Source organism: Macrotis lagotis, chromosome 1 (assembly GCF_037893015.1).
Source record: "Macrotis lagotis isolate mMagLag1 chromosome 1, bilby.v1.9.chrom.fasta, whole genome shotgun sequence".
Classification (NCBI taxonomy): domain Eukaryota; kingdom Metazoa; phylum Chordata; class Mammalia; order Peramelemorphia; family Peramelidae; genus Macrotis; species Macrotis lagotis.
This window is the reverse complement of record NC_133658.1, coordinates 521,147,520-521,163,172: the sequence shown is the minus strand read 5'-3', so window position 1 is coordinate 521,163,172 and position 15,653 is coordinate 521,147,520. Positions and strand designations below refer to the sequence as shown.

The following is a 15,653-nucleotide window of genomic DNA, read 5'->3' as shown; positions in this document are numbered from 1 at the left end:
TAACTTTTTTGAATTTGTTTTTTGTTTTTTCTTCTTGTGACTTTTCCCTTTTGTTATGATTCTTCTTTTACAGTATGACTAATATGGAAGTGAGTTTAAATAGATTATGCCTGTATAACCTATATTAGATTACTTGCTATCTTAGGGAGAGGGTAGGGAAGGACAAGAGGGAGAAAATTTTACAAACAGAATGTTGAAAACTATTCATATATATTTTTTGGAAAAATAAATTTTAAAAGAAAAATAAGTCTTTTTGATAATGTGTTGCATGTTTTCCTTTAAATGAAAAAAATATTAAATGTGGAATCTAACACAGTACCAATAGATCCTATCTATAAAGTTTTAAATCATTTGAATGATGGCAAAGATGTGGTCAAGTGAGGACTATTGCTTGAGACAGCCTGCCTTTTACCATCTGATAGGCTAATAAAGGATACCCTTGCTATTTGTGATGATCATAATAAAATTTTATATTGATAAGAGAGTAAGCATACAAGTCTATATTATTGATATTCTTTTAGTTCTCTTTTTTGATAATGTTATAATCTAAATATTTAATATCACTTCTTTAAAATACCTTAGAAATCGATGAGCCAGTGTCTTAAAAACCATGTCACCTCCAGCACAAATTTGCATTTTGTATATTTGATCAAGTATAGCTTCTTGTCTTATCTTTATTTATTTCCTCTACCCTTTCCATTTCCTTCATAATAACATTCAAGATTGTAATATTAAAATCCAACCATCATGTATCTCCTTGATGGTCAAAACACTTATAATAAAAATATTTGCAAAAAAACATGCAAAACACACACACACACACACACACACACACACACACATACACAACCCTTCAGAATCTGTTGGACACTTTATAAAAATTATATCTTATGTGTCTCTTTCCCTTAATCCTAATTCCTCATAATGAAAATGACTAATCTGTATATATGTTTATCAAAATATGTATGTACAATGCTAATCTGACTATTCGTCACTGAGGGGGGCTGGGTGGGAATGTAGGGTGGAAGGAAATTTTGTAACTTAAATATATACATGTGCATATGGTTGAAAATAAATTAACTTATAAAAAAGAAAAAATTCTTTGCAAATCTTTTCCATTTTTCATGTTTTATTCCTAAAGTCCATCAATAGTATCTTAATTAGGAATTCAGATAAGCAGACATTGCACTAAAACTAATTTAGTTGAGGTAGAAGGGAACAGAAGCTCAGATCTCAGTACAGAAGGCCCCAGAGCCTTGTGAAGGGAAATTCATAGATACCAGAAGACTGAGGAAATGGAAAACAGGGAAGTGAAGGAGCTGGAGGGCAATAGTTACAGGTATATGAACTATTATTTTCAGTTCTGAATTAAGAAAGGCATTGATAATCTGGAAAGTATTCTCACGTGTGAAGGGATTACATGCTATGTAAAGATCAAAGGAATTGGAGACATTTAGTAGGAAGAAAATGTGGCATTGCAAGTAGAACAAAATAGTAGTCTTCAAGTGTTTCTAAAATTATCATCAAAAATTGGACTAGCTCTGTTTGATTGTACTGCTACAACTCTATCAAAGATATAAAGAGATCTAATTAGATTCAGAAGAAATCCAAAAATTATAGCAGGACAAAATAAAAATGGACTAGCTCATTTCAAAATGATAAAATTTCCCCCACTGGCATCTTTAAACAGAAGCTAGTTGACTTTTGAGGAATAGGGTGGAAGAGATTCTTTACAGTTAGTTGTAGGTTAGATTAGATGTGTTAGAAGTATGTTATAAATCTGAGATTGTATTTTCTCAGAAAGAAAATTTACTTGATAGAATGCAATAACTTCATGGTGGATTTTTTTTCATATTAAAGAAATTCCTATCCTATTTAGAATAAGATATGATTTATTGCATTCTTCATTTCACAGACGTATCAACACCTAGGAGTCAGTAATATAACTTTAATGGAACTATTAATTTTCATTGCACTTTGGCAAAATATGCCCAGATGTGAACAACTTATCTTTTGTTTTTGATATAAATATAACATATGCACTAACATTGTCTAGTATAATGCAATCTAGTGTAATCAATATTCTATGGCTCTACAAACACATTTATTTTCCCAGTAGACATTTTCTAATAGATATGTCTTCTATAAATATAGAAGTTTTTACTTGGAATTTTTTCCTTGAAAAATATTTGATTGCTGCCTCAGTGTTGCCCTTATAACAGGAGAAAATTTTCAGAAAAAGTATCTTATTTTTGCTATAATTTTACACCAGTTTTACTCTCTCTCTCTCTCTCTTCCATATTTACATTCATTATTTAACTAATATCACTATTTCTAGCACAACTAAGCTATGGAAATCATGAAAAAGGGTCAAATAAACTCTTGCCATTTTTAAGATAGCACACAGCATTCCAGAAAACTCCTTGACTGAAGATTTGAAAAAAAAAATCAGAAATAATTATTACAGTAATAAAGACAAGTGGTTAGTTAATGAGGCATCAAAGCTAAGTCTATGACAGATAATCATTATCTTTACCAAACCAGACAGAGTACTGAATTTATAGAATGCCATTTAGGGCAGTGGTTAATTGCATTGGTGCAGCTATTAAGATCATCAATTAAACACAAGCTTTTGTGACGAACCTTTGTATCATCTATCATATTTCTGTCAACTACTTGTCAAATTTTACTTCAGAAGTAAAACAAATCATCTCACTAAATACACTTTATTTTTCTTACAAAATGAGAAACAATCCTATTTATTATGAATGTGGGAAAGGAACTGATTTTACTTTAAAATACTTTCAATTTCATTAAATATTTTATTTTAAAAGTAATATAAAATATAAAAATAAAATTATTATTAAATTATATGTAAAAGTAAATATTTTTAAATTAAGTTTCTGTAGTTTTATCATTTTTCTATTACTGCATTTGGCATTTTTACTCACTATTGACACGCTTTACTCTTATTAATATATCTTTTACTATCTTTTCATTTTGAGACATGAGACCAATGAGAGACAAATAAAAAGTAAATAAATCCTAAATGCCAAATTCATAATGTTTTTCATTATTTTGATCAGTCTTATATTTACAATTAAAGGAGTAAAGAGATTTGAAGTATTTTCTTTTTCTGACACCAATGCATGTTTCTTTACATTTACATTGTTAAAAATTGACCAGTTTTTTGTTTTAACTTGGTTTTTGTACATGACAATGGCATTTGTACTAGGTTTTTAAAAAAAACATTTTTCTCTATAGTAATGCATAATATGTAAAAAAGATGGACTGCAAGCCATTAACATGTTTCTAAATTGCTATGAGTAAATGTTTTTTTTAAAAAATATTATCCTCAAAACTGAGAAAAATAAAAATTACTCTTCTAAAATTAGACTGAATCCCAGCAAAATGTCTGACTTAAACTTGGTAGTTTCTTTCTCCATGCTATCTATTCACTATATTCCACCTCCTATTATCTTTGTGGAAAAAATTCAAGGCCAAACTGTGAGAGATCAATGCAAATAACCTCTTTTCCAGATTTAGACCTTGTTTAGTTTGTGTCAACCCTATAGACTTTGTAATCTTCCTGAATTTTAACTCTTTTCTTAAGTGGACATATGGTATCTGCCTTCTCTCCAGCTTAACTAATCTCCCTGGACTCATTTGTTTGTACCTATAGGGTATGTCCACTTGGAATCCTGGCCCTTTATCTCTTAGAAAACATTATTCCATTGGAAGTAATATTCCTTCATGTCAATTACCTTATCCTAACACAAAAGGCAAATAACCTATTTCAAATAAAAACAAACAAAAGTTAGGCAGGAATAAGTTATTGGTCAGAACACTGTTCAAAAGTGAGTATTAATATTTTTAAATTTTTACTAAAAGATATTTGTAAAGGCAGGAAACTGGACAATGAACTTGACTCCTTTGTTTAACTTTGTCCTTGTGTTGATTTTTTTTTAGGTTTTTGCAAGGCAAATGGGGTTAAGTGGCTTGCCCAAGCCACACAGCTAGGTAATTATTAAGTGTCTGAGACCGGATTTGAACCCAGGTACTCCTGACTCCAAGGCCAGTGTTTTATCCACTGCACCACCTAGCCGCCCCATTGTGTTGATTTGTAGGTATATATATCCAGAGAATATTTCTGGAGCAAAACAATTTTTGTAGTCCCAGCCTCCATATACAGTAGGAACCTTCGAAATTGGGTTTTATGATTCAACAGGGCCCCCCATAAGAGGTTAAATAGAACATGCAAAAAAATTCTGAGTCAGCTAGTGGCCTGGGGCACTGAACCAGAGAGCAGATTCAGTAACAAATATGTAATTGAATAATTGATTTAATCTTAGTCTTGTGGCCATTCTTTATATCCCCAACATAATGTCTAATACAGAGTAAAGTAGGAGCGGAAATGACCAATAGATGAATCTTAGAGAAATATACAGGAAACAGGTAGTAGGCCAGTTGAGAAAAACATTCAAGCACTATGAAACCAACAGAAATGAGATTACCAGTATAACTGATGTGCCAAACAAAAATTTATAACTAGAACAGAGTAGATGCTGTATACTCAGGAGAGAAAATATTACCAAAAATATAAGCAATCTTATAGTGGGAAGATGTGGACTGAACCAGTCATTTTTCTATATATGTGCCTGGATACAAAGTTTCCTATCAAATACTCTTTCACACATAAGTTAAATAATAAATCAATAGATAACATATCAATTGCTAGAGATAAAAGATCATATCAGACTACATGTATGCCCACCACACATGGTCTCTAGTCTTGAAAGATCTGAGCAAGTTTGTCTTATTCCCAGCAATATTATGATAACATATACATATAATAAATCTCTTATTTGCTAAGCTATTTCATCAAAGATCTTTCATTTAAGAGTTCTATCTGACTAATAAACGTAAATATCTAACTGACTGCTCATGAGCTTAGTGGGTGCCCACATAGAGTCCCTCCAAGATGAGGTAGGTTTGCTGGGAGTCTTCTCAGTAGTGTTGGTAGTGAATTCTCTGGGCTTACTTCAGTCCAACTGCCAGTTTGAAAAATATCTTAAAATTGACCATTATTCATAACCATGTCACCTCCATGACTCCTCTCTGATTATAAGCTATGTTCATTTCTATTCCTGTATTGTGTATAACTTTTACTCTTCATCCTTGACACAAATTCATTTTCTTTATTTTACTTTTTTATTTTCATTTTTTCCAATTAAATGTAAAGATAGTTTTCAACAGTCATTTTTGTAAGGTTTTGAGTTTCACATTTTTCTTCCTCCTCCCCCCCGTCTGTGACAGCAAACAATCTGATATGACTTATAATGTATTTATATATTAGTCATATTGTGAAAGAAGAATCAAAACAAAAAGGAAAAAAACCATGAGAAAGAAAAAAACATAAAACAAATTTTTAAAAAGTGAAAATAGTATGCTTTAGTTTGCATTCAAACTCCAAAACCTTTTTCTTTGAATAAGTATGGCATTTTTCATTGACTCTTAGAATTTTCTTTGATCATTGCACTATTGAGAAGATCTAAGTATATTTTAGCTTATCATCTCTGTTGCTGTGTGTTCTCCTAGTTCTGCTCACTTCACTTGTTTTTCCATGTTTTTGTGAAATCCACCTTTTTATGATTTCTTACAAAACAGAATTACATATTCATGTACCATAATTTGTTCAACCATACTCCAATTGATGGGCTTTCTCTCAATTTCCAATTCTTTGTCCCTACAAAAAGTGCTGTTATAAATATTTTTGTAGCTATAGGTCTTTTTTGCTTTTTATGATAATTTTGGAAAATAGACTAGTAGTGGTATTGTGGAATAAAAGGATATACATAGTTTCGTAGTCCTTTGAACATAATTCCAAAATGCTCTCCAGAATGGTTGCATCAGCACAGAATTTGTTTTCAAACTGTCCTGCAGTTCTGGACCATTTCATCTGCTTGGACCTCAGTTTCTTCACTTTGGTTGATTCCTTGGACAATTTAATGACACTATTCTTTAACCATTATTCCATTGTCCCCATCTCCTTTTGATTGCATATTTTTCTGCATTGCCATCTTACTCTTTATTTGCTCGTACTCCCAAGATACTTAATAGTATCAGAGAAAATTAAAACATTAAACCAAATGGGACCATTACAGATTTGTGTTTTCTACGCTCAGCATGAAAAGTACATGGAAAAAAATTTTCTCTGCTTTACTTGCTTCACAGAGAGTATTCCAAAATTTCTTTTCATTCAAAATAATTATTTGTAGTCATTACTTCCACTTCTTCACTATTCTTTGACTTCCTAGCTTCTTGTAATGTTGTGTTTGACTTCCTTTAAATGACACTGAAACCTCCAAGATTATCAACAATTTAAAGGTTAAATCTCATGGCCTTTTCTGATGCTTATGCAGCTTGAACACTTTGAATTTTTCAATCCTTGACTCTCCACTTCTTCTCTCCCCTTCCTCCTCTCACACCTGTCACTGCTGTTGATTCTTCTCCTGCTTGCTTGACTGCTCTTCTTGATCTCCTTTTGAGCCTTTTATGACTATCCCTTAGGGATCTGTTCTGTGCTCTTTTTCTTTCACTATACATTCTCTCTCCATTCGTAACCACATCTGTTTCCATGTGTTCCCTTCTATGCCAATGATTCCCAAATGATTATATCTAGCCCTACCTAATCTCTTCCTGAGCTCCATTCACACATAATCAATTGCCTGCTGAGTGTCTCTTCCTGGATATCAGGAGACATTTCAGATTCTAAATGTTTAATCACAATTCATTACTTTCCACTCCTAAATCTATACCTCCTTCAAAATTTCTCCTTTTCTGTTGAGGAAATTTGGAGTCATCTTTTTTTTTTAAGGTTTTTGAAAGGCAAATGGGGTTAAGTGGCTTGCCCAAGGCCACACAGGTAGGTAATTATTAAGTGTCTGAGACCGGATTTGAACCCAGGTACTCCAGACTCCAGGGCTGGTGCTTTAACCATTATGCCACCTAGCCACCCCTGGAGTCATCTTTCACTCCATCTTTTTCACACATTCCACTCTCCAATTTGTTAAGATATATTGATTTTAACTCCAGAATGGCTCTCATTTTAAATATGTGTGCAGATCCTTTCAAGGAGAGATATACAGACATATATATGTATAGGGAGATATGTATATACATTCATACATAAATAGGTAAATAGGTAGATTAATGAGGGAAATCAACAATAAAAAGTTGCAGGGAGCTCTTGCTATATCAAAAGGCAATGAATTTCAGCAATAAAGAAATTATCAAAAATCTTGAATGATCCAATTTCATATATATATATATATATATATATATATATACATATGGATAAAGAGAGAGACAGGGAGAGAGGGAGAGAGACAGAGAGACAGATACAGAGAGAAAGAAAGAGAGAGAGAGAGAGAGAGAGAGAGAGAGAGAGACAGAGAGAGACAGAGAGAGAGAGAAAGAGAGGGAGGGTGTTAGGTCTCCCAGATTGTGAATGAGAACCCTAGGACTGACAGGATTTTCATCATTCACCTTCCCTGTTAACTTAGAAACATATTATCTAAAATAAAATTGTTATAGTTAAAGGGACTCTCATCTTGAAATGATGATCCATCTTTGACTTATTTTCTCATTAGAGCTTGAGTCTATTCATCTGAACTCTCTTTATATATATGATTTGGTTTGATGAAGAGAAAGTTGATCCTTTGAAACCTCAAAATTTCCCCAAGATATTCCATACATATTCTTTTTCTTCAACTATAATTCTGAAATTTTACCAATACCCATGTGTACATATGCATGCATTGTGTATAAATGTGTGTGTTTGTATAGATTAAGTATATTTATCTCTCTATATATACATATATCTATATATACATAAACATATAAATATATATTCACATGAGTGTGCATGTGGAAATGTGTATTTGTATGTATATCTGAATATGTATACAGATTTATATACACTTCAAACTTTAAGATAAGAATGTTTAGAAAATGATACAATAATGATCATAATTGGAAAATGAAATATATTATTTAATGAAATATGCCTGTTTTAACAATTATCTCTCTAGGAATAAATATTACTAATATATTTTTATTTATGCAAAGCCATGTTTGAGAGAAAAAGACAAAAAGAATCTTAGGAAAATGAAGGATATGATAGCTATTTTATTAATATTTTGATGAAGTATAATTTCATTAATTTAACATATTAGATATACTTTAAAAGAAAATAGATGTCAAATCTTACCCTAAATGTAAAACTATCCATTTTAAATGATGTGAATACAATTATCAATTATTGTGGTTTGACAGCTCCATTTTATCATTAATAATTTTCCTTTGCCCTGTATTTTTGTAGCAATATAATTAATATAATTCCTTTTAAGTGTCTTTCATTAAAATTACATTCATCCTGGGAACTGAAATGTAAGCATTGCTATAAGTCTAAATATAAAAATATGATTATTAATTAATATGAACAAAAGTCTTAAGAGATATTTGTGAAAAGTCTTCCTTTCAATAATCGACATAATAATTCTTTATTCAAATATATTTTCACCTGTACTTCTTAAAGGTTTTTAAAAGCATACCTCCAAATTATTATGGAACAACAATGGAATTCTATGGTAGAAATCATGTGACCAAAAAAATGGTCAAATAGTTACTTCTTTATATGATTCTTTAACTTCAAACCTCAAAAGAAAGGGATTATTTATGACATAGAGTGATAATTGCCTAATCTACCAAAATATACTCTAGCACAAGATAAAAGCTTCATGAATTAATACTTGAGAACTTTAACACTTAGATTATTTCCACCGTCAATTAACTCTGCACCTTTTGCAGTGAGTACAAATGAATTTGAAGGTTTAGGACTCTGGAATGGATTTCAAGATTCCCCAAAACAGTTATTCTACCCAAACCACAGACCCCCCCCCCCCTAAGAATTTTCAGACTTGGTTCTATTCATTCACACAAAAGTAGTAAAAAATGATTTCAATGAATGATGGAATAAGGCAGAAAGATATGTTTACCTTTCATAGGACCACTCTTTCCATGACTGAATCCTTTAGTTTGGGATTATTATGTATACTTCAACCACACAAAATTTGCATTGAAAAGCAAAACTCTGGTAAGCAGATGTTTGTGGTGAATATTAAGTATATACCTCAAGTATTAATTTGGGCTACTTTAACCAGAGTATTGTTTTTAATGGTCAAAATGGACAAATCTTTTTATCATGACTCACTTTGACATGCAACATAAATATATTAATTGTTTATGAATTAAATAAGTAAAATATTGATTTATCAGTTTCTTATGAGGCCAAGATGTTACTTCTATTCAGGATGTAAAAAAGAATGAAACATTTTTTTTAGAATTCACAGAAGAGAGCAGAAGGGAGTTCAGAGGGAAAATAGACAAACAGGAAAGTTTTGAAAACAATATGTTGAATATGTCATAAACTTTTTAAAAAGAAGCTGTAAGTGGCTCAGTTTTATATATAATCTTCTTTTCTGTCCTACTTTGAGTAAACATGCTCTCTGAATATTCATTAAGTTCAGAATAAAAAATGTGAAGTGATAACTGTAAATGAGAGCATGATGACCTCACCCATAAAAAAGAAGTCAAAATCTCCCAAATTGTTATTTACAATAATTATACTTAGAATGTAAATATATAGACAGAGTTAAAATAACAGATTAGACTAAATTATTATATCACAGCATACCATGGCTCAGTGGCTAGAACATGGAAATGGGAGACAGAAAGATCTGAGTTCAAATTCTCTCTCAGATACTTAAAAGCTATGTGATACCAGTTGTCATCAATTTCCTCAATGTAGGTCCAGAATAATAAGCAACACAAAGGTAGATAAAAACAGAAAAGGTAAGTGAAAAGGAGGGAGCATGATGCATCAGAAAGAAAACTAATATGGAGTCAGAGGATCTAGATTTGGATTTTAACTCAGCTACATTACTAATTGGGTAAATCACTTCTAGGATCACTTTACTAGTGTGTAAGATGAAACACTAAAAGTAGATGATCCTCAGATCTCTCCAAGCTCTAAACCTCTGATTCTATGAAGACCAGAAAACAAGAAATTAAAGCGACAAAACGTGTATCTGAGTCTATTATTGAACTCAAACTTATGGGGCAGTCAGGTTGCACAGTGGACGGAGCAACAGCCCTGGAGTCAGGAGGACCTGAGTTCAAATCCAGCCTCAGAAACTTAATTACTTAGTTATGTGATCTTAGGCAAATCACTTAACGCCTTGCAAAAACCAAAAAAAAAAAAAAAATGTTCCTTTGAACTCAAACTTAAAACTTCAAACCTTATTCATTTCCCTTCTTGAATTTTTAAGTTGACTGCATGGCTGGTGGAGATCTCCAATTCTAATGGTCCCCAAAGAGGTCCATGGAGAACTTTGCCATGGAGTCAGTCTAACTTAATTCTCATCATTTTATTAACCTCAAACTAATACCTAAAATAAGTGATAAAAATAGAGACAGTCACCTCCTAATTGAAGAAACTAACCCACCAACAAAAAAAGCAGAGACTTCTTTGAAATTTAGTCATTTTAAAATAGTTAAAAGGTCAGTGTGTCAGACAAGGAAGTTTAATCCAGTTCTTTAATTCTCTGCCCTTATGACATCACTCTTATCAAATATCAAAGTAATGGTATTGCTTTTTAAACAAATCAAGTAAAAGCCAAGCACACTTTTTTTAAAAATAAAAATTCATGACTTAAGTAACTCTGTGCTTTCTCGGGCTTGCATCATGTATTGTTTTTATATCATTACTCAATTTGGTAAATGAAGTGGAAGCTTGTAGAAATATCTATGAGCGAGAATTAGCTCATGAACATAAATGACAATTTGATTTTACTCTGGGTATCGCAGGAAAATTGTTTTACATGTATTAAAAATGATATATTATAAAAATCTCAAAAAACCTAAAGTCATGTAAATATGTATTCTAAAATTAAACTACTATAATATTAACATATATCATTTCATGACAACAGTCTTTATAACTTAAATATACTAAGTGTATGATACCCAATATTAACCTAAGCAGTAGAATTAATATCTTAGATATATTATATTGTAGTAGTTCAAAAGATTAAACAGAAAATTTTAAGCATTTCACATTGTAGAACATTTGCAAAATTTAAACACTGAGAAAATGCATTCAACTTTCCAAAGAAGCTTACCTTATATGTCAGCAGGTTATTTGTGTAATTAGGCACAATTATGGGCTTCTTGGTCATTTTCCCCACCTGACAATCTATCACAGCATGATCCAAGGGAAGAGGTTTTTTCCCCAATCCTTTCAGTTCAAAGATTTGTTCAACACCATCTGTTTTATTCTTTAGTATAAGCGTGCCCTATGACAAGGAAGAAGTGGAGTTTCAGTTCTAAAGGAATCTTACTTGGCTGCCAAACAGTATCATCCATCCTATTAATCCTGAGACCAGTTAGTGAAAATGAGTTTTCAAGGCATTGCTATCCATTGACTTGCCCAGTTTATGTGTAAATGTTTCTACTGAATTAATGAAGATAAACTTCTGGTGGAAAGATCTCTTTTTGATCTTTAATTTTTCTAAAGTATAGAGTTAGAATGGGTATCTTCATACATATTGATTATATGCTTGTTTACCTCCACAGTAAAGAAGTATGCCTTCCAAGAAAATGTTTTCTGAGCCACTAACTCGCCTTAATGAAGAGGAAAAAGAAGAAATGAGCTTTCTTTACTCTAATTGCTCATTTTAAAAAATCCTGAGGACACAGTTCAATGGTACAATGTTCTTTGAGACTATTTACTCCTCAAACCAAAATATCTATTTAAAATTTGGTAGGGGGAAAAAACTCTGGAAGTCTTACAACAATAACAAAATTCTTAGAAATCTTAACTTTTCAGAAGCTAAAAACAGTTTCCCAGCAGTAATATAAAAATAGTGAATGCATTACATATAAATCATGAAGGAAAAAAACATGGACTCTCACCGTAACCTCACATTCCAGGATAGGTTTGAATGTAAGTGGATAATAAGCAGTTTCTCCTGATTTCACATATAAAACAGAAGGTCCATAAAACCAATCTCCTTTTATAGTCACTATGCATTTCCATTTAGTCTGTGTTTGATTACTCTGAAACAATAAAAAAAATGAGATCTCATATTTTAATAAAATTATAAAGTGAGATTTAGACTTGATTTCCATTCTAATACCATCAGGAAAACAGAGTACTTATCAATGAAGAGGTGACATCTGCATAAAATACCAACTCTTCTCACTTGTTTTTCAAATCACAATGATAAAGGCCTTCCTGTATCAAGTTTCTTCCTTCCTCAAGTCTTGTTCTGTTGTAATAAGTTTTCCAACATTGATACCAAAGAGATCTTCCTAACATATATTTAAGAATAAATCATCTCCTTCAAATAAGGGTGATGCCATCACCCTCCTCATGCCCAAATAAATTCTGGCTCTCTAACACCTCTAGGGTTAAATATTAAAATATATATTTGAATTTAAAGCTTTTACCAACCTCTTTTCACCCTATCTTTCCAGTCTTATTCATTATCCAGTCTTATTTATTGTTTTCCTTGCACTGTCAGGTCCAGATAAACTAGTCTTATTGTTTAGTACATTTAACATGTTTTTACTATGACCTTATCCCATGTCTGGAACACTCTTAATTTTCCTAATTCTAAATTCCACATTTAAAAAAATTTGCAAAGTTAGAGAATATCCAGAAGAGAAAAACTAAGATGATTAGAAGTCTGTTAAACATATCATAAGAAGGGCATTGAAAAATAAAGATCCTGAGTCTATAGAAAAGATTTAGGATAGCTAAAGAAATAGCAAGAAAGTCTACCTCTGTGTTAGAGTCAGCACCAGTTGGGTTCAAGTCCCCTCCATAGCATATAGTGTGTCTGGGTCAGCCTGGTCAGACAACTTAATTTCTCAATTACTCAAACAACTTTCCAAGACAAGAACTCTAGAAGAAAAGGGCTATGAGAAATAAATTGCTGAACAATTTCCAGCCTGCATAGTTAAAGGAAGTTTCCTTCTGGTCCAAACTACCTTCAACAATTTATTTAATCTTTGTGTGTCTCATTTCTTTATTTTTAAAATAAGGATACAGAATAAAAGAGTTACTGTGGTTCCTACTCTACTCCTATGAAGTTACACATGTACAGATGTAAGAATCATTTGCATGAAATAGATATTTATATATATATATGTGTATATATATTTATATATATATATATATATATATATATATATATATATATATATATAAGAAAGAGTAGGTAAGAGTAGGTAAATTCTACAAGGGTTGAGGAGAGAGGCACTAGGAATAGGAGATACAAAGAAATAAATTTTCATTTGACAAAGAACTTTCTCAATTATAAGTGCAGAATAATCTGAAAGCATTTGAACACATACTTGATAAGTCAGAAAGGAAAATGTTTGGGAGTTTCCATAACAGGAAGGTAGTTAAAATAGCAGAACATAAAGGCCCTTTCCAATTCTGAGACTCAAATTATTCTTGAATCTTTCCACTTCCTTCAACTCCCCAACCCAAAATTGAAGAGTTGTTACAACAGAGCACTGATTGACTAATTAAGCTTAGAGTCTTTTAACCTATACATTTTAAAATAATTTTGATCTTTAAAAACCTTTTCAAATTATTTCCCACTAGATTCAAAAGCAAAAGTTTAGGAAACTGTTCAAAGAAAAATATCATGCAAAAATAAATGTATGACTGGTCAGTCATTCACAAATAGTATATGCACCAAAGTGGTTTAAAGCAAATAGGAATCCTATATCTGAAACTGTTCTTAAATTTTCATAGGGGTCAAATTAGGTTAATATGAATATTAGAAGCTGCCTTGAAGACAAAGAAATAACAAAAAAAGAGGGAGCAATTAATTTTAGGGTGTTTGTAGGGAAGAAGATAGAGGTTTTCTTCCATTTACAGCTAAGTAGTATAAAAAAATGGAGTGCTAGGTAATTTATTTTGTTAAATGAAAAATAAATGAAAATCAGTCCAAGTTTCCTTCCACCAGAAACAAAACAAATGTTTCGCTCCCTGGAGCATATGATAGGGAACAGAAAAACACATCAAGCAAAGAAAAGCTCATAGAAATCATTATCGAGACATTCTTTTTTTTTTCTTGAGGGAATACCAGAGAAGTTTGTCAGAGATAAACATAAATAGCCAATTAATTACTTCCATTTTGAGACTACTTCTTCATGTCTGGGGACAAAAAGTAACTCACTGATATTTACACTTCCGGTATCTCCAAAGAAAATTTTAGTCAAGGCAGAAAGTTGCAATTTTCCAGTAAAACTCAAAATTGATCATTCATTATCCTAAGATATTTATTTACTGTTTGTGGTAGAGAAACAAATTTTGGGTTCAAACTGCCAAGGATATAAGATTGTTATCCAGTATTGAATCAACCTGCAGACAAATTTTCTTCTAATTCAAGAAGGTTTTTTAAAAGGCATTATTAAAATTTATCTTATGTAGAGGAGAGGAAAAAACTCTTTTATGCAAGTAATAAAGTATATTTTGATGCAACTTTAAAATACATAGGATGAGATATAGACAAAATTTTAAAATAAGATTAAAGTTTTAGAGTTGGCAGAAATAATATAGATCTAGTTTACCCTTACTAAGCCTAGATAGGAGAGAGGAGAGGAGAGACAAAATACAAAATGCTGTCTTCTGATTACATATCTAGTGCTCTTTCTCTAACTTTAGATATTTTTTCTCTTAAATATTTATAGATATAATGGATTCACCTTTTTTTTGATAAATGCTACTTTAATTTAATTCCTTTAAGATTTGTTCCCCTCACTGTTCAACAGCCCCCTGTTTGTTTTTTTAGTAATCCCACAGCTAGGTGATGCAAGTGGATAGAGCACTGGTTTTGGAATCAGGAGGACATTAATTTGAATCTGGTCTCAGACAACTTGACTCTTACTAGATATGTGACTTTGGATAAATCTTTAACCCTGGATGCTTCGCATCCAGCACCATCCTTCAGTCATCCTGATTCATATCTGGCCACTGGACCCAGATGGCTCTGGAGGAGAAAGTGAGACTGGTGACTTAGCACAGCACCCCTCACTCAAGTCCAATTCATGTTTGTAATAACATCACCTCTCTGATGTCATGGTCTTCTTCAGAAATGAAGGACAAACATTTTAATGACCCCATTTATCTATTTCTTTATCTGGTTCTCGTATCTCCCAAACACTCAAGGATTTTCAGGGTACCCTCTGATTTCTGAATTGTATGCCTTTCTATACTAGCTGACTGAATTAAGCATTGTCTCTTCTCATGCTCTTCATATATCTGAAGTTTACTAAATTGAATCCCCATCCCTCAGCAACTTTCTAAGTAACTGAATAAATAACCAGAACAGCTAATTTGTGGATAATATGAAAGATAATAAAAAATATAATGGTTATATTTTTAAAAATCATATTTAGGGTTTTTGTTTTTGTGTTTTACAAGGCCACACAGCTAAGCAATTATTTTTTTTTAGGTTTTTGTAAGGCAAACAGGATTAAGTGGCTTGCCCAAGGCCACACAACTACGTAAT

General features: G+C 31.8%; 1 protein-coding gene across 1 annotated transcript in view; it reads right to left on the bottom strand.

Moving 5' to 3' along the window:
- The window catches only part of CFAP47 (cilia and flagella associated protein 47), a 931,170-nt gene that overhangs the window by 501,214 nt on the left and 414,303 nt on the right, over window positions 1-15,653 (bottom strand). The window contains exons 42-43 of the mRNA XM_074210630.1: window positions 12,037-12,180; window positions 11,244-11,417 (exon numbers count right to left, since the gene is read on the bottom strand). Of these exons, the coding sequence (XP_074066731.1) occupies window positions 11,244-11,417; window positions 12,037-12,180 (318 nt within the window). The remainder of the gene's footprint in view (window positions 1-11,243; window positions 11,418-12,036; window positions 12,181-15,653) is intronic.